The sequence below is a fragment of the Oryctolagus cuniculus genome, chromosome 9 (genome assembly GCF_051225735.1).
Source record: "Oryctolagus cuniculus isolate XC-2025 breed Fujian yellow rabbit chromosome 9, ASM5122573v1, whole genome shotgun sequence".
In the NCBI taxonomy this organism is placed as follows: Eukaryota; Metazoa; Chordata; class Mammalia; order Lagomorpha; family Leporidae; genus Oryctolagus; species Oryctolagus cuniculus.
In genome coordinates this window covers 70490220-70516756 of record NC_142875.1, presented here as the reverse complement: position 1 = coordinate 70516756, position 26537 = coordinate 70490220, and the positions used below count along the sequence as shown (strand labels likewise).

The 26537-nt window shown below is 48.6% G+C and overlaps 1 protein-coding gene across 1 annotated transcript; it reads left to right on the top strand.

Moving 5' to 3' along the window:
- The first annotated feature begins 462 nt into the window (after positions 1 to 462).
- LOC103352148 (putative guanylate cyclase soluble subunit beta-2) lies at positions 463 to 25520 on the top strand. Its single transcript, XM_089303305.1, is given in 16 exon segments — positions 463 to 595; positions 1824 to 1870; positions 3130 to 3376; positions 3379 to 3423; positions 5451 to 5709; positions 5711 to 5784; positions 8273 to 8275; positions 8867 to 9018; positions 9867 to 10006; positions 13737 to 13814; positions 13816 to 13884; positions 15080 to 15257; positions 15613 to 15856; positions 21782 to 21883; positions 22591 to 22724; positions 25308 to 25520. Coding segments are annotated over 16 exon segments (2118 nt in total).
- The last annotated feature ends 1017 nt before the right edge of the window (positions 25521 to 26537 follow it).

Sequence of the window (26537 nt, the reverse complement as noted above, 5' to 3'; positions counted from 1 at the left end):
TCTTAAAGCCTTTGATAGAGCAACAGCATGCGAATTAGTTTGACAAAATAAATCTGGAGAGTTCCAACATCTTGGAAGCCCTCCCACTGTGCCTCATTTAAAGATGGATTCAGGGACAGGCCTACCAGTGAAGAAGCCGGTTTGGATGCCTGCATCCCATTAGAGTGCCTAGGTTTGAGTCCCAGTCCCAAGGTGGATTCCAGTTTCATGCTAATACACACCCCGGGAGGCAGCAGGTGATGGCTGAGGTACTTGGTCTCTGCTACCCACATGGGATGCCTGGATTGACTTTGCAGCTTCTTACTTCAGTCTGGCCCAGCCTGGACATGGGGGCGTTTGGGAATTGGGAGATGAACCAGCAGATGAAATGCATGTGTCCTCTCTCTCTCTCTCAAATAAATAAGTACAAACTTTAAAAATGAGCTCCATCACTGCAGATGGTGCATTCCTGTCTTCAGCGACATGTCCACACACCTGTGCTTCTCCCCCTGCCACCGGCAGGCCCTCGAGGTAGCTTTCGTACCCGAGTGTTTCTGTTTGTCCCATGAAGAAATCTCTCTGGGGGCTGTAAGAAGTATGGTTATGTTTGGGAAAGGTAAGTGGGCCCTTGTCCCAGCCTCAGCCCTTGGATGGGAATGATTGCTTGGTTCTCAGGAGAGCAGCCAGTACACACAAAATCCTGGATCATGATGATGTCGCTGGTTTCTGCAGAACACGGACTTGGCAACCGGGTATTTAACTTCAGACTGTAACATGCCTTCCATGACACCTTTTATTTGTGCCTGGTAACATGGAGACAGGGCCTCCACTGTAATCAGGGAAAGCCACTAGAGAGAGAGAATTGGGCTCAGTCCCAACCGGTGCCTGCCGAAGAAAAGGCGAATGAGTCATGACATAGTATCAGAAGCAATGCATTTTCCAGAGCTCCTCTTCTGCACTCAGGCTTTTTCAGTTGGGCTGTGTTTCTCGACTGGAGATAAGTGGATAAAATCATGGTCATCCACTAGTGTGAATGGTAAGAGCCAAGAGAGCAGACCCCTGGCTCTGTCCTCCAGCAGCCGCGAGACTTGGACAAAAATCTCCCCTCTTCCCGGTAGCAAAACGAAGGCAGTAGGCTCTCTGCCGGGCCCTCGTGGGCACCGAGCTTGCCTAGCGAGCAGCTTGCGGCACCTGAGTCAGAACAAGGTCAGAATGAGGGCTCCAAACCACTAGGAGCCCGCTGGCCGCGTGACACCGCATGACACGCATCTCGGGGAAGGTCTGTGTGCTCAGAGAGCTGCCTTTTGAGTCCTTCAAGCCGTGGCAAGTGAGTCAAACACGCAATTGACATCCTTTGTCTAGGCGATTTTCATATCAAAAAGGCTCCATTTTGAGTCTCTACCCCCTGCCAAGTAGGACTGTTGGTTAAATTTTCACGTGCCACCCAAAACTGTCAGTCTAAAAAGCTCCATGGCAAATGTCCCTGACGCGGGGCCCGGCGCACACGCTCTGCTCCGCCAGCTCATTGTCTGCCTGTCACGCGCTCAATGCCGACGCTGTTTTCATGGGGAGACATACTCAATTGGCCCAGAATCTCTTCAGCGTCGGGCAGAAACTTGGCAGGGGGCAGGAGGGCTTCTCAACCTGGTAGCAAGTTTTCTGTTTGTTTTAATTTGGAAGAAGAATTGCTGAGGCCATCTGGAGACGCCGAGGGGGCCCGTGTGAGAGAGTGGGCATTGCACTTGCCTGTGAAACACTTCAGATCCGTGTCCCAAGCTCACTGCTCGGTGCGGGGGTGGTGGCGGGAGCCGCCTCTTATTAGGACTTTCTTTTTCCATGTCTAGGGCATCTCACCAACACCTTCAAGCCCATTTATCCTGAGAGGCTCTGGGTGTGTGTTTGATGAAGCAGTAAGCGGCCCTTTCCTTCTGGGGCTGGGAGTTGGATAGCAGCCAGGGAAGGAAGCTGGTGTAGGACTTTCAAGTCAATGAGAAGTCCCCAGGGTCTGGGAGACCAGACTTTGACCTAGCAGGACCACTGGCTTCGTTTTTATATGGTAGTGTCCTCCAGAAACTAGAATGTTCTCGACAGGTGTGAAGGGGAGATTTGAACCAGGGAGTGAATGGCAAAGTTTGACATTAGGAAAAAGGAAATGATATTAAAATGCACTGCACAAAGAGACAACAGGACAGTCAACAGCCATGGCTGGGTGGAGTTCCAAATGTGACCTCTCACTCGTCGATGGGGCCATCACAAATGTCTCAAGCCTGCTGGAGACTGTGTCAACCTCATGCCGTCTTCCATGGGAGTTGTGAGCATGAGCATTTAAGTTTGATGGATATTGCTATCCATCAATATTACATATGCCCACTGAATTGATTATGAACTCATTTAAAGGGCAATTAGACAAAAAAATGGCTTCAGCCACTGCGATTTTTCTGTTATTTATTTGAATCCAACGACACCTGCCAGTCCACCGCCAGACACAGATTCAATGCAGTGTGATCATTTGAGGGTAGTCTGCCTGCAAAGAAATGATGGTCTAACTGAGGCAGACAAGCACCCCATGGAACAGCAGGGGGTTTGTAACACAAGACTGTTACCGCCGAGGATATCTTAAGTTCTGGTCTACTTTAATAATAAACCCCAAACACATTTTTTTTCATGTAGGTTTTGGGCATAGAATAGCAGAAAATGTAATGAAGCTTATTCTAAAGGTGAGGCGGATTTCCATAGCCTAACAGCCCTCTTCGTGGTCAGGGGAGTTAAGTGTTCCTGGACTCTGTGTTGGCTTCGGATATTTTGCGTACAGGATTCCACTGCACGTCCTCCTTCTCTGCGTTGCCTGGAGATGGCCATGAAAGGCATCTTCCCCCACACCCTCTTGATGACCTGGAAGTCATATTCAGGGCTATAATTTGCCAGTGTCTTTGAGATTTGGGGAGAGAGACAGACAGAGCTGTCTCATCGAGCCAGGTTAGAATGATTAGCCCAACTGAGAGAGCTTCGCCCTGTTTCTTGTTCGTCAGAAATACACTTCTGAGTACACCCACTCCGTGCTTTCCTCTTTCAGACACGAGCCACTGATTTGTTTAAAAAATTACCTATCCCTTCCATCTTTGTTCCATTACTGGCCTCTTTCCCCCCAAGGGAGTGACAAATCATGGCCATGAAGTTGCTGCTGAGGGGACGTGGAGGGTGGAGGCTGCTTGCTGTCCCCCTGTCTTACATCATGAGTCCTCTGTGGGTAGCAGAGGGTCCAGCAAGCTGGGGGAATCTTCAGAAGTACGGAAGGTGCGGTTAGATGAGAATTTCGCCATCATTCATCCTCCAGTGACCTTCAACATCCTCAGCGCCCGCAAATTCATCAGCAGTTGATTTGTCTCGAAGGCACAGAGGGAATGATGCCTGAAGTATGGAAAGTGCAGCCCGCACTCCAACTCCCCACTGATCAGAAAGGGAGGGGAGGCCCCGACACAACAAGAACAAGTGGGTTGTTTTCCCCGACATTTCCACTTGGCTTGCAAACAACGTGTTTTATTTCCTCAGCCGTTTCTGGTTGAGACACAAACAGTGAAACACACATATGCATTCAAAAACTTCATGGAAAATGCATATTATAAAAAATTATGCATGGATTTCAAGGTTTTTTTTGGCACCAGAATAAACTTACATTTTAATTCAATTTTCCGCGAATCTGAAGTACCCCTGTATGCATATATCATATGATTATGTGTAATTATATCACTGGTAAGGTATAGATTATAAAATTCTGTTCTCTCTTGCTGATGTTTTCAGAACACACAAGGTATTATTGGTGTTATTTTAGCGTCTGTCCTCTATCTAGCAACATGTTTGTTATATAACATGATCTACTGTTAGTAGGGTACATATTTTGTTTTTGTTGTAATTGTGGTGACATTTACATAGCATCAATTCACCATTTTTGATTAACCCTTTTTGAGTCTATGGTACATTGAGTGTCAGTACACTCATAAGTTGTACAACCATCACCACCATCCAATTCTCGGACTTCATTTTCCATCTTTTGCGAAGCAGTAACTCTATGTTTATTGAACAATAACTACCCCCAGTCCACCTTCCTCCAGCCCCTGGAAACCACCATTCTACTTTCTGTCCTGATGATCTGACTACTCTGGGTATTTCCTATCAAAAAGACCACACCTTTTTTTACCTATTTATAACTGATGTCTTTCACTTAGCATCACGCCTTCAAAGTTCCTCCATGCTGTCCCGTGTTTCAGAATTCTTTTTATTCCATTAGATGTACACAGCACACTTTATTGATCTATTTATCTACTGATGGACACTTGGATTGCTTTCTACCATGTAGCTATTGTGACTAATACTATTATGCTTTCAATTCTTTGAATATAGATCCAGAAGTGGAACAGCTGGATCGTGTATTAATTCTATTTTTAATTTACTGACGAAGCACCCTACTGTTTTTCACAGCTGCAATGCTATTTTTTTTTTAAATTTTCTGCATATTTTGAGTATTTATTCGTTTTACTTGAAAGAGAAAGAGAGAACTGATTTCCCATCCACTGAATCACTCCCCACATGGCCACAATTGCCTGAGCTGGGCCAGACCAAAGCCAGAAGCCAAGAACTCAATCCAGGTAGGCTGCAGGGCGGCACAGATTATGAAAAGGACGGGACCTACTGCTTGAGCCATCACCTGCTACCTCCCAGGGTGCATGTTAGCAGAAAACTGGAATTGAGAGTAGAGGCAGGACTCAAATGCACATACTCTGGTATGGGAGGCAGATGTCCCAAGCAGTTTTTCAGCATCAAACTCTCGCTACAACATATCTGTTTTAAAGACACATACATCTTTGAAAAGTCCAGAAAGCAAGATTTCGTATTCTACAAAGCTGCAGCTCTATATCTATTAAACAGTAATTTCCCCAAGCCTCCCTCCTCCAGCCCCTGGTAACTTAACTCCCATCTACTTTCTGTCCCATGGGTTTGACTACTCTAGGTATCTCATTTAAGTAGAACCCTATAATAACCATCCTTTTTATGATTCATTGTCTGCATGGTGGAGGGGGCAATTGTGTAAGGATAAAAGAGAAGAATGCCAAGACAGAACCCTAGAGAATACCAACATTTAAGGAATCAGGAAAGAAAAAACTGAAAGAAAAATTCAATGAATTCGAGGAAGTCTCAGAGCAAAAGCAGGGCGAAGCGGTATTTTGGGAAGAAGGGTCTGGATAAGACCCTCAGACAGCAGAAGGGCTGTTTGGAAAGATGGAGAAACAGTTGAGAGCCTTGCAGGGGAGCCACTTCAAAGTCAGAAAAGTGACTTTGGAGGGGGCTCTCATAGGGTGGGGGGCGGTGACTCAGTGGAGACAGGAAGTACAGAAACCCCTCGCGAAGTTGGCTGAAAAGGAAGACACAGCGTGGGAGATGCTGCTTCCGCGGTGAGCTGGTCTTGTCCCCGGCTGGTGGTGCTGTTGTATTTCTCTCCATGGTGGGAAGGCCAGATGATGCGGTGGGGTCCCTGCAGTGCATGCTCGACCTGTGCTCCCCAAAGCACCGCAGCCTGCAAGATGCACTCGTCCGACATCGCCCCCCGCACGATGCCACCAGGGACCTCGTCCTCCTGAACCAGCGGCAACTGGCAGAGATGGAGCTGTCCAACCAGCTGGAGTGGAAGAAGGAGGCGCTGCATGCCCTCCCCAAGCACCTGGCCATCAAAAAGAAGACAGACCCTGCTTTATGCCACGCGGCCTGAACACGGGGCCAGCCAGCTGCAGGCAGGCAGAAAGTTGGCTGCAGGTCAGGCTTCCCAGGCCTCCCCCAGACCCTCTGAGCAGAGGGCTGTGTGCTTTCATGGCCAGGAGCCCAGGCTTGAGAGCAGGCAGATCTGGGTTGGAATTCTGGTTTCATTATTTCTCAGTGCACTATTTTGGGCCAGTTACTTAAGCTCCATCTCCTCGGCTTTCTTCAAGATACATTGAGAATACTTAAAACAATACAAGCATGAACTATGGATCATACAAAATTGCCTCTCGACCACACACACACATATGAGGTTCTCTAAGAATTCAGGAGACAGCAGGTGCAAAGACACAAAAGCAGTAGGCACTTACTATGAGGCTGAGTCTGGCCTTCTCATTCAGTTGACAATAGTGTCCTTAACTATAACTGGAGATAACACACCCATGTGTTAGCTAGATCACAGAGTGTGTGTGATGAACATTCTAGAGGAGCAAACTATTTCTAGGGGAAGGCAGCTGTGTTTTACCATGAACTCACTTTCCGTTTGTCACGGGTGTGTTCATTCATAGACATGCCTGGTAAACCCTCTCATCATCACGGTGCTGTACCAGACCTGGGGCAGCCCGAGCAGCTCATGGCCTTGTGGGTTTGACAAGCAAAAAGGACACTTCAAAAAAATTTGTAAAAAAAAGGAATTAAAAAGCTAAAGTATATTTTGGTGCAAATACATTTTGAAATTCATGCAGTTTTCCTTTAACATGCATTTTCCATGAACTTTTTGAAAATACCTCACACACAGAATAAGATAATAGAGGTTAGCACGATCACAGGAAAGGAAATGCGTGCACGAAGGAGCAAGTATTATGCCAGGTGCTGGTCAGACAGCTTGCAAAGGCTCTTTCATTCAGTTTTCTCAGTGTTTCCATGTGGGGGTGGGAGTTCTCCACACAAGACAACCCAGGAAGCTGACGTTCACCCGGCTTGTGACTCGGAAGCGAATTATGTCACGTCTGTGTAACTGCAAAGCCATGCCCTTACCATCACATGCAGGGCTGTGGAAACACAGCTGACAGGGGATTAAAAATAAACTGGAGCTCGAGGAGAAAGAGACTGGGCCAGGGAGGAACTCTGAGGCACTTCACAGAAGTGTGCAGCACTGGGGTGGGGCCTTGAGGCTGAATTTTGGCAAGTGCAGAAGGGAAGGCCCTTCTGGAACATGGCATAGCAAGAGCAAAGATCAGGCTGCTGGAACAGAAACACAGCGGGGATGACAAAGTGGTGTCGGAGGAGGCCGGGTAGGTGGGATGAGGCTTGGGCTGTGCAGTGATGAATCTGGATGATCGTGGCAAAGGGAATTAATTATCTTCTATTCTGTTGGTAGTGGGGATTCACTGAAGGTTTCTCCCTTCAACAGAGGTCATGTGTTAGTTTGGCTGCTACTGTAGAGGGAGACAGTCTGACAGCTCACCGGAGCCCAGCTGATTCATAGTTAAGGCCTGAACTAAGGCAGCACAAAGAGGGGTCAGCAGGATTTCATGACTGATGCTATGGGGAAGGTGGGAGACAGGATTCCGTGAGGAGTCTGAGGTCCCAGCAGGGCGGAATGTGGTGCTTTATCCCCAGACAGAACCAGAAAGCAGCGCAGGCTTGCGGGGAGGGTGGTTAGGTCAGTTGAGAGCCGTTGAGTTTGAGATGTCTGTGGATGCTCCAGTTAGCAGGAGCAGCTGCAAGATAGGAGTCATACAGAGAGCTTAGGGGGGCGTCCGAGCGTGGAGTTGCAGGTCTGAGAGCTAGTGCAGTGTGGGTGGTGGCTCATCACAGCCCCTGAGGACAAGGGGTGAGGTCTCCTGGGAGTTCACAGCGCTAAGGGAAGAGGATGGCATGTGAAACTTTAGGGAACACCTCATATTGAAGAAGGAAGAAAATCCAGTGAAGGATGAAAAGCCAGCAGATCAGAAAGGTGGGAATAACGTGCAGAGAGACCAGTAGGTCAGAAGCCGAAGGAAAGAGAAAGTTACAGGGAGGGAAGTGATTACCAGGGTATCCTTGTAGGGGGCATCCAGCTGTGGCAAGGAGTCACTCATTCACTTCTTTGTAAAGATGTATTGAGCATCTACTGTGTGCCAGGCCCAGCTCTCAGCACTAGGGATACGAGCAGTAATACACTCTCCTGTCTCGGAGCCTCATACTCCAGTGGAGGAGTACCAGATAAGCAATCAACAAGTAACAAAAATACTAACAAATGATTCCATATAAAATACTATGCCACACAAGTCTTATGGAACAGGGGGCAGGTGATCAAGCCAAGAGGGTAGAGACTTTGGGGGCTGTTATTTTAGAGAGAGATCTAGACACAAGGTTCAGGGCCCCGTGGATGTTTGTAGAGAGAGTGCAGCAGGCAGAGGAGACAGCAGGTTCCAAGGCCCTGAGGTAGGAGACATGAACATGCTGGAGAAACCCCAAAGAGGCCAGAGTGGCTGCAGTAGAGTGAACCAGAGGGATGACATCAAGATGTGAGGTCAGAGAAAAGTCAGGGACAGAAGAGGGGGTCCGTGGCAAGGACTTGGGGCTTTTGTTCTAAGTGTGATGGAAGTCATGGAAGACTTGAGGTAGCAGAAGGGGGGCTGGACGGGACATCTGGCTGCGTGAGTGGGGGCCAGAGTGGAAGCAGGAATGTGAGTGAGCAAGGAGGGCACATTGAGGCCGTGGTAGCTGCTGCACCATACAGTCAGGGGAACGCTCATCTCAAGGCGACTGTCTCTGTGGTCCCGTGTCCTGTGACTCAGGCCCTGCCTGGGCCCACTTGCTGCAGGCCGCTTCCGTCATCCCACGGCACGTGTCACATCCTATCAGGAGGAGCTTCCGTCATCCCACGGCACGTGTCACATCCTACCAGGAGGAGTTGCTTACCTTTAGGTCTTGTCCAGCGCGGCCGCCCTGTCTGCCGGTTTTGTGTGGCAGGATTATCCCAGCACGCTGACTCGCTCACGGCAGGCTCTCAGTAGCTGTTATCACAAATGTCCGCTGTGTGGCTGGAGAATGGTGCAGCAGGACTTGATTCCCCGAGGGCGCTCGAATCCAGATAGGATTATTGTTTTACATCCTCGCCTATCACTTATACCTGCCTCTGTTCCGGGAGAATTTAGAAGCTGCACAATCCTTTTCAGCGATGTGGTGGCATTTACGAACATCCGTGCTGCCTGTGAACCTGTCTGCATCGTGAACATGCTGAATTCAATGTACTCCACGTTGGATAGATTAACCAGTGTCCATGATGTGCACAAAGCAAATGTGTGTGCAGAGCAGGTGCTCAATTCTGGGCCCTCCTTGGTCTCTGAACTAGACTGGGGATTGGCGTGGGTGGGAGTGGGGTAAACAGGAAAAGCTAAAAGTGAATTGGAAGTGTTTTAGGAGTTGAAGCTTTTGAAAACTATTTGAGCGGCTGGCATTATGGCAAAGCAGGTTAAACTGCCACCTGCAACGCTGGCATCCCATATCAGAGTGACGCTTCGAGTCCCAGCTGTGCCACTTCTGATCTAGCTCCCTACTTATGCTTCTGGGAAAGCAGTAGAAGATGGCTCAAGCATTTGGGCCCCTGCACCCATGTGGAAACCTTAATGGAGTTCCTGGCTTCTGACTTTGGCCTGGCTCAGCTCCAGCTGTTGCGACCATTTGGGGAGTGAACCAGCGGATGGAAGATCTCTTTCTCTGTCTCTCCCTCTTTCTCTATCATTCTGCCTTTCAAATGAAATAAAATAAATCTTTGCAAAAAATTATTACACACACACACACACACACATGCAGAGAGAAAGCAAGCGCTCCCATCCCCTGGTTCACTCCCTGGGAGTGATAACGCACTGTCTAATGTGTAGCATTGCATGACTACTGCATGGGCTTCTTTTTCTCTGGAATGTCTTCCCACCGAAGCAGACAGCCCTCTAACTCTCTCATGACTGTTGCCTGACTCACTTTCTTCCCCACTTCCTCCCACATGGCCCTCATACCCCTAGCAAAGAGTTGCATGCTCTAATGTGGTCCTTTTGCCAATATGTGGAAAACAAAATAAATATTAGGGATATGTTTAGTGCAGGAGGGAAACCTTCTAAATACTCATTTCTCCCCACCCCCACCAGATGTAGACAGTAGGAGCTGCTTACCTGGTGGTAGGGGGTGCACCAGTGCCTACTGGGAGCCATGCTCAAGGGGTGGCTAATTTTGCCTTGGGGATGAGAATTTCTGCAAAAGAAGTGCTGAACCCTGTCCCTGGAGAACCCGTCCAGGCAGGGAACAACTGCGTGCTTTGCTTCACCACAAACCTCTCACACACAGAAGCAGAATTCTCCTGATCTGCTTATGCGGTTCCTGGGTGTGTTACAGGAATTAAAATGGGCAGTTTCTCCCAACTCCTTTTTTCTCTTGCATACATCCCTAAGGAGTGGCGGTACGAGTAAGGCTGTCACAGGCTCAACTTGCTTCCAGCTTCAGAAGAGACTGCGGTGCTCAGGATTTCCCTGGGACTCCCTGCAGCCCCCTTGTCCATGGCTGGGGAGACTGCGAGCACGGGCGGCTGTTCACCGGATAGGGCTCCATCTGTCTGGAAAGCCACTCCCTTAGAGTTCCCGCTTCTTTCTTTAAACACTGCAACAGTGGTGCTTCTTGTTTCCTGAACACCCAGCTTTTCCCCCTTGGGTAACAGCACATCCAACACGCGGTCTGATGGGGCCAGAACCCAGGCTGAGTGGTGAAGCTGCCTCTAGCTGGTGATCAGACTAGGCACCGTGCTACCAGATACTCAGACTGGCTTTCTACCACACGGCATCGGTGGGACAGCTGCCTGCCTTTCTCCTAGGAAAGTACTCTTCCAAATAGGGAAGTTTGTTCCCACTATGAATGATGGACAGGATTTTTTTTTTTTTTTTTTAAGTCAGAGTTACAGAGAAGGAGAGGCAGAGAAGGAGAGAGAGAGAGAGACACCTGCTGTTTCACTCCACAAATGGCCTCAACAGCCAGGGCTGGGCCAGGCAAAAGCCAGGAGCTGGGAGCTTCTTCCAGGTTTCCCACATGGGTGCAGGGGCCCAAACACTTGGGCCATCTTCCACTGCTTTCCTGGGCCATTAGCAGGGAGCCAAATTGGAAGTGGAGCAGCTGGGACTCAAATTGGCACCCATATGGGATACCAGCACTGCAGGTGGTGGATTTAATCACTATGCCGCAGCACAGGCCCCCAATGGATGGTTTTAAGATCAAAAGTGGGCCGGTGCCGCGGCTCACTAGGCTAATCCTCCGCCTTGCGGCGCCGGCACACCGGGTTCTAGTCCCAGTCGGGGCGCCGGATTCTGTCCCGGTTGCCCCTCTTCCAGTCCAGCTCTCTGCTGTGGCCAGGGAGTGCAGTGGAGGATGGCCCAAGTGCTTGAGCCCTGCACCCCATGGGAGACCAGGATAAGTACCTGGCTCCTGCCTTCGGATCAGCACGGTGCGCCGGCCGCAGCGCGCCGGCCGCGGCGGCCATTGGAGGGTGAACCAACAGCAAAGGAAGACCTTTCTCTCTGTCTCTCTCTCTCACTGTCCACTCTGCCTGTCAAAAAAAAAAAAAAAGATCAAAAGTGAGCAAAGTGAACGTCCTCTTTGACTGGCTCAGTAGATCCAAATCCCTTGATATGGCGTCAGATGGTGTCTCTCCTCCTTTTTATTTCTGGATCCCTCTCCTACTGATGTCAGTTAAAAATTCAAAGTCAACTCAACAGCCAACCGAAAGTAAGTAGCACCCATTCTGTTTTTCCAAATGATGGCCTGTTTGTAGGGGATCCCGAGAACGTGCTCCACCTGCCCTCGCCACAGTGCCCAGGAGCTGGCAGACAGCGCGGGTCCTGGCTGCAGGGCCCACTGCAGGGCCCGTCTTCTAAGCCAACAGTGCCTTCGGCCATCACAAGGACAGAAGGTGCACCGTCCTTGGCTTATGGAAAACATGCTTTCTACATGAGTGAGATTAAACCCCAATCTAATAAAAAAAAATCAAGATGGAGGTAATGAGGGAGTAGAGATAAGAAAGTCAGATGAGACAGGAGTGTTTCAGTTAAAGAATCCTAATGTGAGTCACCAGAGAAAAATGGACTGAAAATATATGAGTGTGTAAATAGAAGCAGGAGAGAGAGAGAGAGAGAAAGAGAGAGAGAGATTGAGTGCATATATAAAAGGGGCATAACAACAGAGGTGAATAATGCTGTACCAGTAAGCATGAAATTAAGCAATGCATTCCTGGAAACCCCATGGTGGATTTACCAAGGTGGCAGTGGGGGGAAGGGAGATTGGCACAAAACGGAAAAGTTGCTAGCAGCTTTAAAATAAGAATAGGGGTGGGGGGCCGGCGCTGTGGCACAGAAGGTTAATCCTCCGCCTGTGGTGCTGGCATCCCATATGGGCGCCAGTTCTGGTCCCGGCTGCTCCTCTTCCAACCCAGCTCTCTGCTATGGCCTGGGAAAGCAGTGGAAGATGGCCCAAATCCTTGGGCCCCTGCACCCACAAGGGAGACAGGGAGGAAGCTCCTGGCTCCTGGCTACGGATCGGCGCAGTGCTGGCCGTAGCAGCCATTTGGGGAGTGAACCAACGGAAGGAAGACCTATCTATCTTTCCCTCTCACTGGTATAATTTCACATTGTATGGAAAGAAAAAAAGTATACTTTTTCCTACATCACTATATATACAAAAATTAATTTATTATATATCATGGACATAACCATAAAAGCTATAATCATAAGTCTTCTTGATAAAAATAGAGAAGAATAGTTTCATGACTTTGGCATAAGGAATGATTTCTTAACCATGAAAGAAAAAAATAAAAGCCTTGTTGTTATGGGCCAAATTCTGCCCTTCCCTCCGGATTTTTATTTTAAAGGTCCAGCTCCCAGTACCCCGAGTGTCACCGGGTTTGGAGGCAGGGTCTTCAAGGAGTGAAGAAGTAAAAATGAGGCCTCCCATGTGAGCACTCACGCCCTACACCTGGTGTCCTCCTAAGACGGGGACACAGGAATGCGCGTGCAGGGAGGAAAGAGCCTGTGTGGGCATGGTGCCAGGAGGGACACCCACAAGCCAGAGAGCCAGGCTACAGAAGAAACTGACCTTGGCCTTTGCCCGTCCTCCCTCCCTAAATGGGCAAAAACTTCAATAGGTTTTGCACCAAAAAAAAAAAGTGTGAATGGACAATATAGTCATAAAAATATGCTTAATCTCCTGAGCCGCCAGGAAAATGCAGGTTAAAACCACATGAGCTGTCATTTCACAGGCACCAGAAAACCAAATGATGCTGAAACATGAAGCCCCCGCAAGTGTCACTTTGATAATAGGCATGGAAAATGATTCAGTCACTGGAGAATGGTGCAAGCCTTCCTGCTTGCTTTATTTTCTTAAAGTGAAATATGCACCTACCTTGTGATCCAGAAACCTCACTTCTAGGTGTTCACCTAAGCTAGGTGTTCACCAAGCTATCTGTGCATAAATGTCCGCATCGGCCTTAATCATAACCACTCCAAACTGGAAACAAACTAAATGCTCACGAAGAAGAGAAAGGATGAATGGAATCATGGTATCTTCTTACAGTAGAACGCTCTTTAGCAATTTAAAAAACAAACTATAATAAAATAATATGGATGAGGCTCAAAAACGTTAGGTTGAGTAAATGAAGCCATATAAAATCATATATTTACACACACATATATATATATGATTTCATTTATGTGAGGTTCTAGAACAGGCAGATTAATCTTTGGCCCCCCAAAATTGAGAAAGTGGTTATCTCTTTCAGGAACAGGAGGCACAGGGATAGCAAGAGAACACTGTGGGGTAACAGTAATTCTTTTTATTTTGTGATGGTTGCAGGGATAAAGCACTTTTCCAAAACTCACAAAGCTAAGCACTTTAATATCAGTATTCTCAGTTTTATGTAACTTTTGCTTCACTTTACAAATGGAAGAGAGAGGACTAGATGGTCTGTTTTTAGTGAGTTTCTCTGCACGGATCAGAGTGGGGATCCACACTGGACCAGTCTTGGCAGGAGTTGTGGGAGACCAGATGCCAGGACACTGCTTGTTTGGTGAACACAGCCTCTACGATGGAGAGCCATAGGCTTCCTGACAGAGCGCGCCTCAGCCCCGGGGCCTACAGGTATCCATTCAGTTATTCACACATGCCTTTGTCCCACCCTCCTTCTAGAAGGTTCAGAGTGCCCAGCAGCCACGGGACGGGGAGTAGTGGAGGAAGCCTGTGTCTGGGCCGTTGCCTCACTGGCCCCCAGCAGACACCGTCCCAGAGACTGCCAAGCCCCCACTCTAACAGTTTTCACTCTCAAAGAGCCCACGGGTTAGTGAAGAGAACATTCAATTATAATCCATGGGCCAAATCCGGCCTGCTGCTTGCTTTTGTAAATAAGGCTTTATTGGAACACAGCCCTGCTTTTATTTATTGCAACTAATATTGGGACACAACAGAGTCGAATAATTATCACAGAGTCTGTATGGTCTACAAAGCCTAAAATATTTACTATTTGGTCTTTAGTAGAAAAAAATCTGCTGACCCTGGATCAAATGGAAGAACAAAGAAAATTCACAGTTAATAATTTGTACAGTGAGATGGGTATAATGATAAAGATAAAATAATGTACTTTTTTGAGCACTTATAAAAGGCTACATTCTGTTTCCAATTTTCCTGTGGATGTTCAGTCACTGTTGCAACAGCTCTATGAAGATGCACTATTATTATTCTTATTTACAGATGAGGAAAACAAAAATAAGGCACAGAAAGGTCAATCAGTTGCCTCAGGTTCAAGGACGCTAGTCAAGAGCAGAGTCTGGTACAGCCCAGGGTGCCAGGGCTCAAGCCGAGTGCCTACCCTTTAACTACCATGCCTGAGGCAATTAGTGAGTTGGGGGGGGGGCAGGGGCAGGGGGGTCTCACCCAGACAGAATTTGGAGAGGAAGGGACTCTGAGCTGAACCTTGAACAAGAAGTTCCAGAGCAGAATTTAGCCAAAATTGGAGTGCTAGGAGTCAGAACCGCACAGCAGAGCAGGAATGAGGGCTGCATGGAGGGGGAGGCGCTGGAAGGAGGACTGCTGGAGGCAGGGTCCTCAGGGTTTGGGTGTGACTTCCCTGCCTTGACCTCAGGCACCCTGCTCAGCGTGTCTGACCTCCCCTCCCACCGCCTCAGCCCCGCTCAGCAGGCCCTGAGGGACATCTGGGGTCTCTGCTGTGTGTCCTGGGTCCCTGCCTGCTCCGCCTGTGTCTCCCTCTGCGTGGGAGCCCACTCTTGAGTTACAGGTTTACCATCTTAGATGTCTGATGGGTGTTGTTTTCTCTGTGCAGAGCCCTGGAAAATCAAGGGTTTGAAATCACTGAGGGAGGTAAAATTGACGTGAGAGATAAAGAGAAGATGACCACACACTTTCTGATCCAGAACTTGTATGCCGCAGAGGGAGAGATCATGGGGAGACGGGAAACCCCGCTAGACAGCTGTGGCGAGCTCAAGGGAGACACAGCAGCGGTAACCTCACTATTCCTCCCGCTGACCACTCCAGATGCGTTCATGCAGTGCTTGGGGGTGCAGGGGCAGTACAGGCAGCACCCAGCCCACAGCCAGCTTGCTCCCTTCCCTGTGGGGCAGAGCTCCCAAGCATCGCCTCCACTGTCTTACCGGGAGCACTCTAGGTATTGTGATGTGCCCTGTGCAGGGCTGAGAGATCTGGCATTTATTTCTAGGGCTCTTTTCTGTCCAGGAAAGGGGCTCCAGTAGCTGGGGAGTGAGCCCGGGGCGCCACCTTGGCTCCGCTGCCGCCGAGGTCTGCAGAATAGGCTTTCGTCACTCCCGGCAACCTTCTGCCTCCGCCATTCCCTTCTAGGTGCCAATACCAGGAAGAGGAACAAAATGCATGGCTGGCCCAGCTGCAGGAATGGCCAGAGGGTCGGAGTTCAGGGTGAAACAACCCAGTGCTAACCTGGATCAGGGATCATTGTTTGGCTCAGGGGGCCCCAAAAAGAAGCCAAAATCCAAGAAAGAAGTTTCAGGGCAGGTCCAATCCCTCCCAGGAGCTCAGGGGCCTCCTGCGACTGCCCTGATGAATGGGAAATGCAGACCAGGAGGAGGTAGCAGGAGGCAAACCCTCCTGAACTCCGGAAATAAACTGGAGAAGGAAAGGGATTTTATTCTGACAGTAGCTAATCTTCAGCTGTTCCAAGGACCTGCAAAAGGGAAAAATCTCTAAATCCAGCAGTTCCTTATTTACATAGGAATGCAGGCAGGAGGTCGCTTTGAGATGCACATATTCTGGCTCTTGTTTTATAAAGTACACTTTTTTTTTAACTTTTATTTAATGAATATAAATTTCCAAAGTACAGCTTATGGATTACAATGGCTTCCCCCCCATAACGTCCCTCCCACCCGCAACCCTCCTCTTTCCCACTCCCTCTCCCCTCCATTCACATCAAGATTCATTTTCGTTTCTCTTTATATACAGAAGATCAGTTTAGCATACATTAAGTAAAGATTTCAACAGTTTGCTCCCACACAGAAACATAAAGTGAAAAATAATAGATGATTTTTAAAATGATGATGAAATCAGATCAGACCTATTGTCATGTTTAATCCCAGTGAGAGTCAAGTTGGGAATTGCTAATTTCTTCTTTTTTTTTTTTTTTAACAGAAGATCAGTTTAGTATACATTAAGTAAAGATTTCAACAGTTTGCACCCCCATAGAAACACAAAGTGAAATATACTGTTTGAGTACTCGTTATAGCATTAAGCCTCAATGTACAGCACATTAAGGACAGAGATCCTACATGAGGAGTAAGTGCACAGTGACTCCTGTTGTTGACTTTACAAATTGACACTCCTGTTTATGGCATCAGTAATCTCCCTATGCACCAGTCATGAGTTTCCAAGGCTATGGAAGCCCCTTGAGTTCTCTGACTCTTATCTTGTTTAGACAAGGTCATAGTCAAAGTGGAGGTTCTCTCCTCCCTTCAGAGAAAGGTACCTCCTTCTTTGAAGACCTGTTCTTTCCACTGGGATCTCACTCACAGAGATCTTTCATTTAGGTTTGTTTTTTGTTTGTTTGTTTGTTTGTTTGTTTTTTTGCCAGAGTGTCTTGGCTTTCCATGCCTGAAATACTCTCATGGGCTTTTCAGCCAGATCAGAATGCCTTTAGGGCTGATTCTGAGGCCAGAGTGCTGTTTAGGACATCCGCCATTCTATGAGTCTGCTGAGTATCTCGCTTCCCATGTTGGATCACTCTCCCCTTTATTTATTCTATCGGTTAGTATTAGCAGGTACTAGACTTGTTTATGTGCTCCCTTTGACTCTTAGTCCTTTCATTATGATCAATTGTGAACTGAAATTGATCACTTGGACTAGTGAGATGGCATTGGTACATGCCACCTTGATGGGATTGAATTGGAGTCCCCTGGTATGTTTCTAACTCTACCATTTGGGGCAAGTCAGCCTGAGCATGTCCCAAATTGTACATCTCTTCCCTCTCTTATCCCCACTCTTATGTTTAACAGGGATCACATTTCAGTTAAATTTCAACACTTAAGAATAACTGTGTATAAATTACAGAATTAAACCAGTCATATTAAGTAGAACAGACAAAAAAAAACTAGTAAGAGGGATAATGTATTAAGTTGTTCATTAACAGTCAGGGCTATGCTGATCAAGTCACCGTTTCTCAATAAAATTCTCGCCAATAGAATGCAACAACACATCAGAAAGATCATCCACCCAGACCAAGTGGGATTTATCCCTGGTATGCAGGGATGGTTTAATGTGCACAAAACAATCAATGTGATACACCACATTAACAGACTGCAGAAGAAAAACCATATGATTATCTCAATAGATGCCGAGAAAGCATTTGATGAAATACAACACCCGTTCATGATGAAAACTCTAAGCAAACTGGGTTTGGAAGGAACATTCCTCAATACAATCAAAGCAATCTATGAAAAACCCACAGCCAACATCCTATTGAATGGGGAAAAGTTGGAAGAATTTCCACTGAGATCTGGTACCAGACAGGGATGCCCACTCTCACCACTGCTATTCAATATAGTTCTGGAGGTTCTAGCCAGAGCTATTAGGCAAGAAAAAGAAATTAAAGGGATACAAATTGGGAAGGAAGGACTCAAACTATCCCTCTTTGCAGATGATATGATTCTTTATTTAGGGGACCCAAAGAACTCTACTAAGAGACTATTGGAACTCATAAAAGATTTTGGCAAAGTAGCAGGGTATAAAATCAATGCACAAAAATCAACAGCCTTTGTATATACAGACAATGCCATGGCTGAGGAAGAACTTCTAAGATCAATCCCATTCACAATAGCTACAAAAACAATCAAATACCTTGGAATAAACTTAACCAAGGACGTTCAAGATCTCTACGATGAAAATTACAAAACCTTAAAGAAAGAAATAGAAGAGGATACCAAGAAATGGAAAAATCTTCCATGCTCATGGATTGGAAGAATCAATATCATCAAAATGTCCATTCTCCTAAAAGCAATTTATAGATTCAATGCAATACCAATCAAGATACCAAAGACCTTCTTCTCAGATCTGGAAAAAATGGTGCTGAAATTTATATGGAGGCACAAGAGACCTCGAATAGCTAAAGCAATCTTGTACAACAAAAACAAAGCCGGAGGCATCACAATACCAGATTTCAGGACATACTACAGGGCAGTTGTAATCAAAACAGCATGGTACTGGTACAGAAACAGATGGATAGACCAATGGAACAGAATTGAAACACCAGAAATCAACCCAAACATCTACAGCCAACTTATATTTGATCAAGGATCTAAAACCAATTCCTGGAGCAAGGACAGTCTATTCAATAAATGGTGCTGGGAAAACTGGATTTCCACGTGCAGAAGCATGAAGCAAGACCCCTACCTTACACCTTACACAAAAATCCACTCAACATGGATTAAAGACCTAAATCTACGACCTGACACCTTCAAGTTACTAGAGAACATTAGAGAAACCTTTCAAGATATTGGCACAGGCAAAGAATTTCTGGAAAAGACCCAGGAGGCACAGGCAGTCAAAGCCAAAATCAACTATTGGGATTGCATCAAATTGAGAAGTTTCTGTACTGCAAAAGAAACAGTGAGGAGAGTGAAGAGACAACCGACAGAATGGGAAAAAATATTTGCAAACTATGCAACAGATAAAGGGTTAATAACCAGAATCTGCAAAGAGATCAAGAAACTCCACAAAAACAAAACAAACAACCCACTTAAGAGATGGGCCAAGGACCTCAATAGACATTTTTCAGAAGAGGAAATCCAAATGGCCAACAGGCACATGAAAAAATGTTCAAGGTCACTAGCAATCAGGGAAATGCAAATCAAAACCACAATGAGGTTTCACCTCACCCCGGTTAGAATGGCTCACATACAGAAATCTACCAACAACAGATGCTGGCGAGGATGTGGGGAAAAAGGGACACTAACCCACTGTTGGTGGGAATGCAAACTGGTCAAGCCACTATGGAAGTCAGTCTGGAGATTCCTCAGAAACCTGAATACCCTACCGTTTGACCCAGCCATCCCACTCCTTGGAATTTACCCAAAGGAAATGAAATTGGCAAACAAAAAAGTGGTCTGCACCCTAATGTTTATTGCAGCACAATTCACAATAGCCAAGACCTGGAACCAACCTAAATGCCCATCAACGGTAGACTGGATAAAGAAATTATGGGATATGTACTCTTTAGAATACTATACCGCAGTAAGAAACAATGAAATCCAGTCATTTGCAACAAAATGGAGGAATCTGGAACACATAATGCTGAGTGAAATAAGCCAGTCCCAAAGGGACAAATACCATATGTTCTCCCTGATCGGTGACAACTGACTGAACACCAAAAAGGAAACCTGTTGAAGTGAAATGGACACTATAAAGTACACTTAACCAGAGGTGGTTATCTGAAGAACTTTTAAAATTGTTTTCATGGTGTTTGCATTTTTGCTATCAGCTCACCTTATCATTCCTGTGAGCTGTGGTTGCTTTTGGCTGCATTTCTCTGATGGAGACACAGAGATAGAAATATCCAAGGAGAAAACTTACAAATAAGTTTGGCAAATGAAGACCAGGGGCAACCATCCGTAGAGCTCATGCACTGATATCACGCCCCACCTCCCACCAGTATGCACCGCACCAGGGGCTTCTAGAGAGGGGGAGCCAACTTGTTCTCCTTTTCTCTTCGCTGCTGTCAGAGTTGGACAACGTGGGCAAGGAGCGTTATTGCACCCCGCGCTGCGGGAGAGGAAGCAGGGCTGCAGGCATTCATGCCAGGGCAAGGCAGAGCTGCTCTCAGAAGCTGTGTGGAGTTCAGACCCCGCAGAGCTCTCTCCCTTCCCCCCACAAGGAGTTCCCAAGCTTCCTAGTTTGGAAGGAGCCTTCTACAGCACGACGTTGGCTGATAGAATGTAACCCACCCTGGGGAGAAACAACCCAGAGTGAAAGATGAGTTAGAGTGCCTCCACCCAGGGCAGGCATTTAGCCTAGCAGTTAAGACACTCATGTCCCATAGCAGAGATCCTGGCTCCTGACTCCAGTTTCCTGCTGATGCAGACTTGAGGAAGTAGCAGTAATGGCTCGAGTTATTGGGTCTCTGCCACCCATGGGGGAGGCCTTAACTGAGTCTTGGTTTGAGCTTCCAGCCCAGCCCAGCCCTGGCCATGGTGGGCATTTGGGAAGTGAACCAGAAGATGAGAGTTTTCGCTCTCTCTCTCTATCTGCCTCTCAAGTCAATCAATCAACCAACTGATCAATAATAAAATACTATGTTTTTGTATTTCTTACAAAAGAAAGACTGCATCAACTGGAAGACCCTAGTATGGAGCCTGAGAAAGCGGGGAAAGAGGGCCTGGGGCGGTGTGTAGTGCCTCCATCCTGTAGTGTCTCTGAAAATTAGGAAAAGGAACTCTAGGGGTAGGCAGTTCATGGCCCCCAGACATGGCTTATAATAGAGAAAAAAGGCATCCCTCCCTCTGGGCTGCTGCCAGCCCCACCCCCCTGCACTCCCTTAGACAGGGGCCTCCCGTAAAGAAGGGGCACAGCCCTACCTGTGGCGCCAAGAGGGGAGGATCTCAGCCCCTGTCTTTTCCTGCTCCTGGGACAGCTTATCCCTTGGCACAGCATCCTTGGGTTTCCTGTTGTGAGCTCTGAGCCTCAGCCATCAGGCTGTCTGTGTGCACCTGCTCTTCATCTTCCCTGCTCCCAGAGGAGCAGGGGGTCAGGCACTCTCAGGGGAGACCCTGTGCAGATGCTGCTTCCACAGGGACCTTGTCAACCTCTGTGGGTCAAGATGGACCTCCCCAGTGACCATTGCCCTCTCCGTGCGGCAACACGGGGTCTGTCAAAGCCAGAGATGGAGGAGGGCCCCTGAAGACACCATTGGATGTGCCTATCCTCCTCCAGGTTGGCCTCTTCCCTCAGACTCTGCCCCATGGGATACGCACACGCGCGCGCGCACACACACACACACACACACTGGACCTTTGGGTGACCTGAAGAGGAGCAGAGCGTAGGGCAGAAGATAAATGTCAGGTGGTTCTAAGGTGTCGCCAGCATCAAAGACCGTTTTAGAGCAAAGCTGTGCACAGGGATAGATCTTTGGGTTTCTTTCCTATGCCCTCACGGGCAGCAGCCCCCACCCCTTCGCTGGTATGATGAGTTGCAGAAGGAAACGGGAACAAGAAAGAATGGCATCCAGGAGAGCTCTCCCTCAACCCATCCTCCCTTTCTCCCCTTTCTTGTCAGAAGCAGGTGCACTGGCTCATTCTTGCAGGCGATGAGTGTATTAAATATGTTTCATGCTCCTCAGCCTTGTAGACAGACATTTGACCATCGGAATCCCTGTCCCGTGCTGCACACCACAGGAACCTGAAGGAAAGCTTAAGGGACTGCCTATGGTCGGAGACATCAGAGAAAGTCTCCCTCCCCCCTGGGCTGGTGTGATGCCTGCCAAGCTACTCACTTTCCCTCCCGCTTCCTGCAGAAGTGAGCTCCCCGGGAAACCAAGCCAGGAAACCTGTTGCTACCATGAGGTACGAGGATAGTCAGCAGCTGCCCCCCACCCCGAACAGTGACACAACGGATGGTGAGTACCCAGACGCTGGCTTCAGACACCCCCAGGCCTGTGTTGCAGGGAAAGACAATGGGCAGGTTCAGGGGTGCACCTCATGGGGGATGGGCAATACACAATCAGGGAGGCAGGTGTTTGGTGCAGTGAAGGCGCCGCCTGAGGCGCCCACATCCAGTTCCCTGCTAATGTGTCTGGGAAGCAGCAGGTGATAGCTCAAGGACGTGGGTCTCTACCACCCACATGGGGGACCTGTAGAATCCCAGGCTCCTGATTTTGGTCTGATTCAGTCCTGGCTGTTCTGGGTATTTGAGGAGTGAACCAGGGAATGGAAGATCAATTGCTATCTCTATCTCTCTAGTTTTCAGACACATAAAAATAAGTAGACAGAACCTTAAGAGAAGAGCCAGAGTTGGGAAAGGTGGCATTTGGGGGTCTGGGCAGGAAGTTTCTGTTGTGATCTCACCCATCCCCTGCAAATGTTCCAGGGGACCCTCATTCTGGAAGAAACCCCTGAATTCCCTCCAAAAGGATCTGTAGTACCCAGCACAACTTACTGGTCTCCATACACCCATCAAACTATGCTTCCCAGGGCCTCTGGGCTGTCCATAAGGAGTGCTGTCCACACCCCTACCCCCATAATATGGAGCTTTTTAGAGGTGCCAGTGCTGGACAAGACCCTGGAGTGTAGCCCCAGGGATGCTTGCCTCTTTTCCACCTCTCAGGGTGGTGGCATGGGCTTGCTCCTCACTTCTCCCTTCCTTGGCAGTCATTCCGCACCTGGGAGCTGTTCTCAGACCTGCCTCTGCTGGGTTTCGAGTGTGGGGGTCACAAAGGAGTGATGAGGACCCTGGGATGGGTGAGCAGAAGGCAGTGCAGCCACCCTCTCCCTTTCTGGGAACTCCATGCTAGGCGATCCTAGAGTTGAGCTCTGAAGCCAGGCAGCAGGTGTGACTGTTACAGAGGATTGCATCCAATGCCTGTCTCAAAAATCGCCCTGGTCACTGAGACGGATGAGACGGTCCAGGTGGAGAGTTAGGAGAACAAAAATTCACGGAAGGAGGAGTTTGGCTGTTACTGTATTTATCAGACAATGTCTTGCCAAAGTCCTATGAGCCCTGATGCCTGTAGATGTCCCTCTAGTTTGATCCCATTTCCTAAGGATGAGGGAGTGATCTGCACTCTTGTGTTGAGTTCAGGTGACAGGAGACAGAGCACAGCTGCCCTCTCTCCCATCCAGGGGCAGATGGAAGTGGGGACTCTGGACCTGAGAAGCTCAAAGCAGACTTTCGGCCATTCCCTGGGGACCTCTCCTCACTACTCCCTGCCTTGATAGAGTTGCATGTTTTGGCAATGCTCAATGGTTGGCCAACCTCTTACAAGGGCAGAATCTAACAGTCATGGATTCATTCAGTGATATTTCTTGAAAGCTATAGTGAGTTCAGGAGTGGGCTGAACCACTTTCCTGAGATCTGGCGATGCTTGCTAAATACCTGGGCTCCTTGTTTTCCTATAGCTTGTGTTTTAGTAGAGGGAGACAGACAGGTGACATGTTCCAAAATCAGTAAGGTCATTTCAAGCAGCGATGAATGTTACGAAGAAAATTAAGCTGAGAGATGGGGAAGAGGGTTATGGAGGGCTTCCTGTAGGGGGCAGCATTCTTGGGACTTGGCTGCAGGGGAAGGGTTGCTATGTGGCTACCTGGGTAGCTTCTGGAGCACCGTGCCCTAAGGCACACACAAGCTTAGGAAGTTCAAAGGAGACAAGACAGCCAGTGTGTACGGAGAGGGATAGAAGAGGAAGGGAACCAATGGCCAGAGAGGTAAGGAGGGGCCTCGGACAGTTTTGACCTTGACCTTGACCTTGACCTTTTATCTATATGCATACAGGTATCTAGGGTGAGAGGAGGAGCTGCTGGGGCTCCCTGGGAGCCTTCAATAAATTCCTAAATGACTGCTCCATAAACTGCTCACAGGGAAAGGTCTCAGAACTCCTTATGCTCCAGGAAAATGAGCAAATATATTTTGCAAACATTTGCTACATAGAGGAGTCCTGCCACAAGGGACCAACAGGGCTGGACAGGACAGGGCTGGGCTGGGCATCTTGTTTGGAGGCAGGAATCAGATCCAGTGTATCTTCTAAATGTGGCTTTCCTGGACAAAATCCAACACCAGAGATTAGAGAAGAAGAAACTGAGGCCACCTAATTTGGGAGAGAAAATCAGAAGATAGAGAACTATTTTTTGGCAATTTCTTTGTGCCAACTCACCTGAGCTCTTCATACAACAGTCACATGACACAGCAGTCACAGTAACACCCCCTCAAGAGAGGTAAGAAACTTGGAGATCAAAAGGGTGATGTGATTTATGTGAGACTGCACAACCAGTAAGTGGAAGGAGTAGGATTCGATCTTTAGGCTTGTTTGTCTTGGGGGGCCTATGTCGCTCCCCCTCTTCGTGGAGGAACGACACCAAATCTTGCCTAGGCTTCATATCCGAGTCACGGCACCATTATGTCGCTCCCCGTCTTCGTGGAGGAACTACACAGGACCCTGCGCTGTTCTTCTATCTGCTCGGCCCTCCCCGGGTTTGCTGCTGGTTCTTCCCGGGTTGGCTACTGGTCCTTCCCGGGTTGGCTGCTGGTCCTTCCCGGGTTGGCTACCATCCCTTCCACCTCCGTGGAAGGGCGGTTCCCCCTGCCACATTCCCCACTTCCACGGGGGAGCGGCACACCACCGGCCGGCTCTCTCGGGGGCTGCACAGGTGTTCCCCTTAGATGTTCCTCTTAGATGTTCCTGGTGCATGCCGTCTCTCTCCTCCTTTATAGTTCTTCCACCAATCCCATCTCTGCTACCCATACGCCGAGTACACTGCTCTCCTCCAATCAGGAGCAGGTCCCACAGTTTATTGGTTGAACTGGAGGCAGCTGTGTAGAAGCTGTTTCCCTTCTCAGCGCCATATTGTGGGAAAGCAGATGCATAGAATAAGTCTTAATTCCAGTAACTTAGTCTAGTCCGAGTTGCTCCCCACAGCCTAGGTCTGTGGAATGATGTCATGGGTTCCCTCAGCGGAAAGACACTGCACTTGGATATGTTGGCTTCATGGACCCTCCAAGCCCATCTGGACAGATTTCTGATGGTTTGATGTGATTAGCAGGTGCATTAATGAAGACTAGCTCACATACTGTGTGTGTGTGTGTGTGAATGTGAATAATAAACTGGTGTGCACCAGAGGTTTCCAGAAGTGGACACACAGCAAGCTGGGACAAAGGTCCCAAAGCTATCTAAACCCAGAGCTACTAAGCCAGAACTTGCCTGTTCATGGTGCTCTCACACACCTTGACCTTGAGGTACTGCCGGCTGGTGCGTCTTCCTTTCTTCTCTCTGATGGTTGGCAGCAGATGTAGAACTTCAGCTTTTTAGGATCTGTGCTTCCTTTTCCCAGAACCTACCTTTCCCACTGGGCTTGGGTGCCAGTTCTCCCCAGTTTGCTGGCCCCAGGCTTAGCTCTGAGGTAGAGGAGCAGGCTGTCAGAGGGTCTCTAGAGGAGTGCCTGGCCTCACCAACTGCCCCAGGAGGATCTCCCCAGTGGGACATGTTTCCAACTAGCAGCCTGGTGGGGCTCCGAAGAGGAGGCTGTGAGATCCGCTACCCCTGAGATCTGCCTGCTCCCCAGTCTCACAGTTGTGCTGACATTCAAGACTCATATCACTGATCGCATCTGCCACCAGCCCCCTTGGGGTCGTCACTTGGCCACTAAACATGATGGCACTTGGGCAGCTTTGTCTTTTGTGTCTCACCTGACTTGGCTCTCAGGTGTGTGAGTGCAGGCAATCCCCTGCTCCCTCCTGCCACCCATGCAGACACCTCCTGATGGAACTCCTCAAAGCCTTGACAGTCGGGCGGTACAGCTGCGAGGGGGACATCCTCAGAGCCAGTTGAGGTGTGTCACTCGCCCTCCTTGGAGCCCTACTGCCTCCGTGTGAGGTCCAGCACCTCCTGCCATGGCAGTTGCAAGCACTGGCAGGACCCAGGCCAGCCTGGCCTGCTACACCCAGAGCCTCATTTCCACGTCAACATGCAAATGTATCAGTGGGGACACTCCCCAGCACAATTAGCCAGGAGCAGTGAGCCGGAGAGAGATCAGCGTGTGTTGACTTGGTCACTCAAGCAACTGCCCTTCAGTATGGACTCCAAAACTGCCCATCCAGCTGTCCTTGCTGGCAGTCTCGGGCTTCTCATCAGGCCCCTGTTCATGTGTTTTAAAAATTTCAGCTTGCTTTAGCTTGTCTCCCAGCTGATTGTCCCGGCCATGACAGTAATGGTTTCCAGGTGGACTGGCTCACGCGCTTTGGCAAGTAGCCCGGGTCCCTCTCTGGAGGCGACCCCTCCTTGGAAATCACGGGCACGGGGTGTCAGCTTGCTAAGGTTGTGGCGGGTTAAGTCAGCTTGGGGGACTTCTCTAAGCAACTCCTGATTGCTCTGGAGAACTTCAGTGGCGAGTCCTCTCTCCCGGGTGAGGCTAGGGCTTGGTGGGCTGCTGGCAGCTGGCTGTTGGCAGGGGGTTGCTGGCTCTCACTCTTCCTGCCAGGAAGAACTTTCCCACCTTCACAACCCCCGTCAGGTGATTCTAGGATTGGTTTATGGTCACTTAATTGCCAGGGTCCTCGCCCCT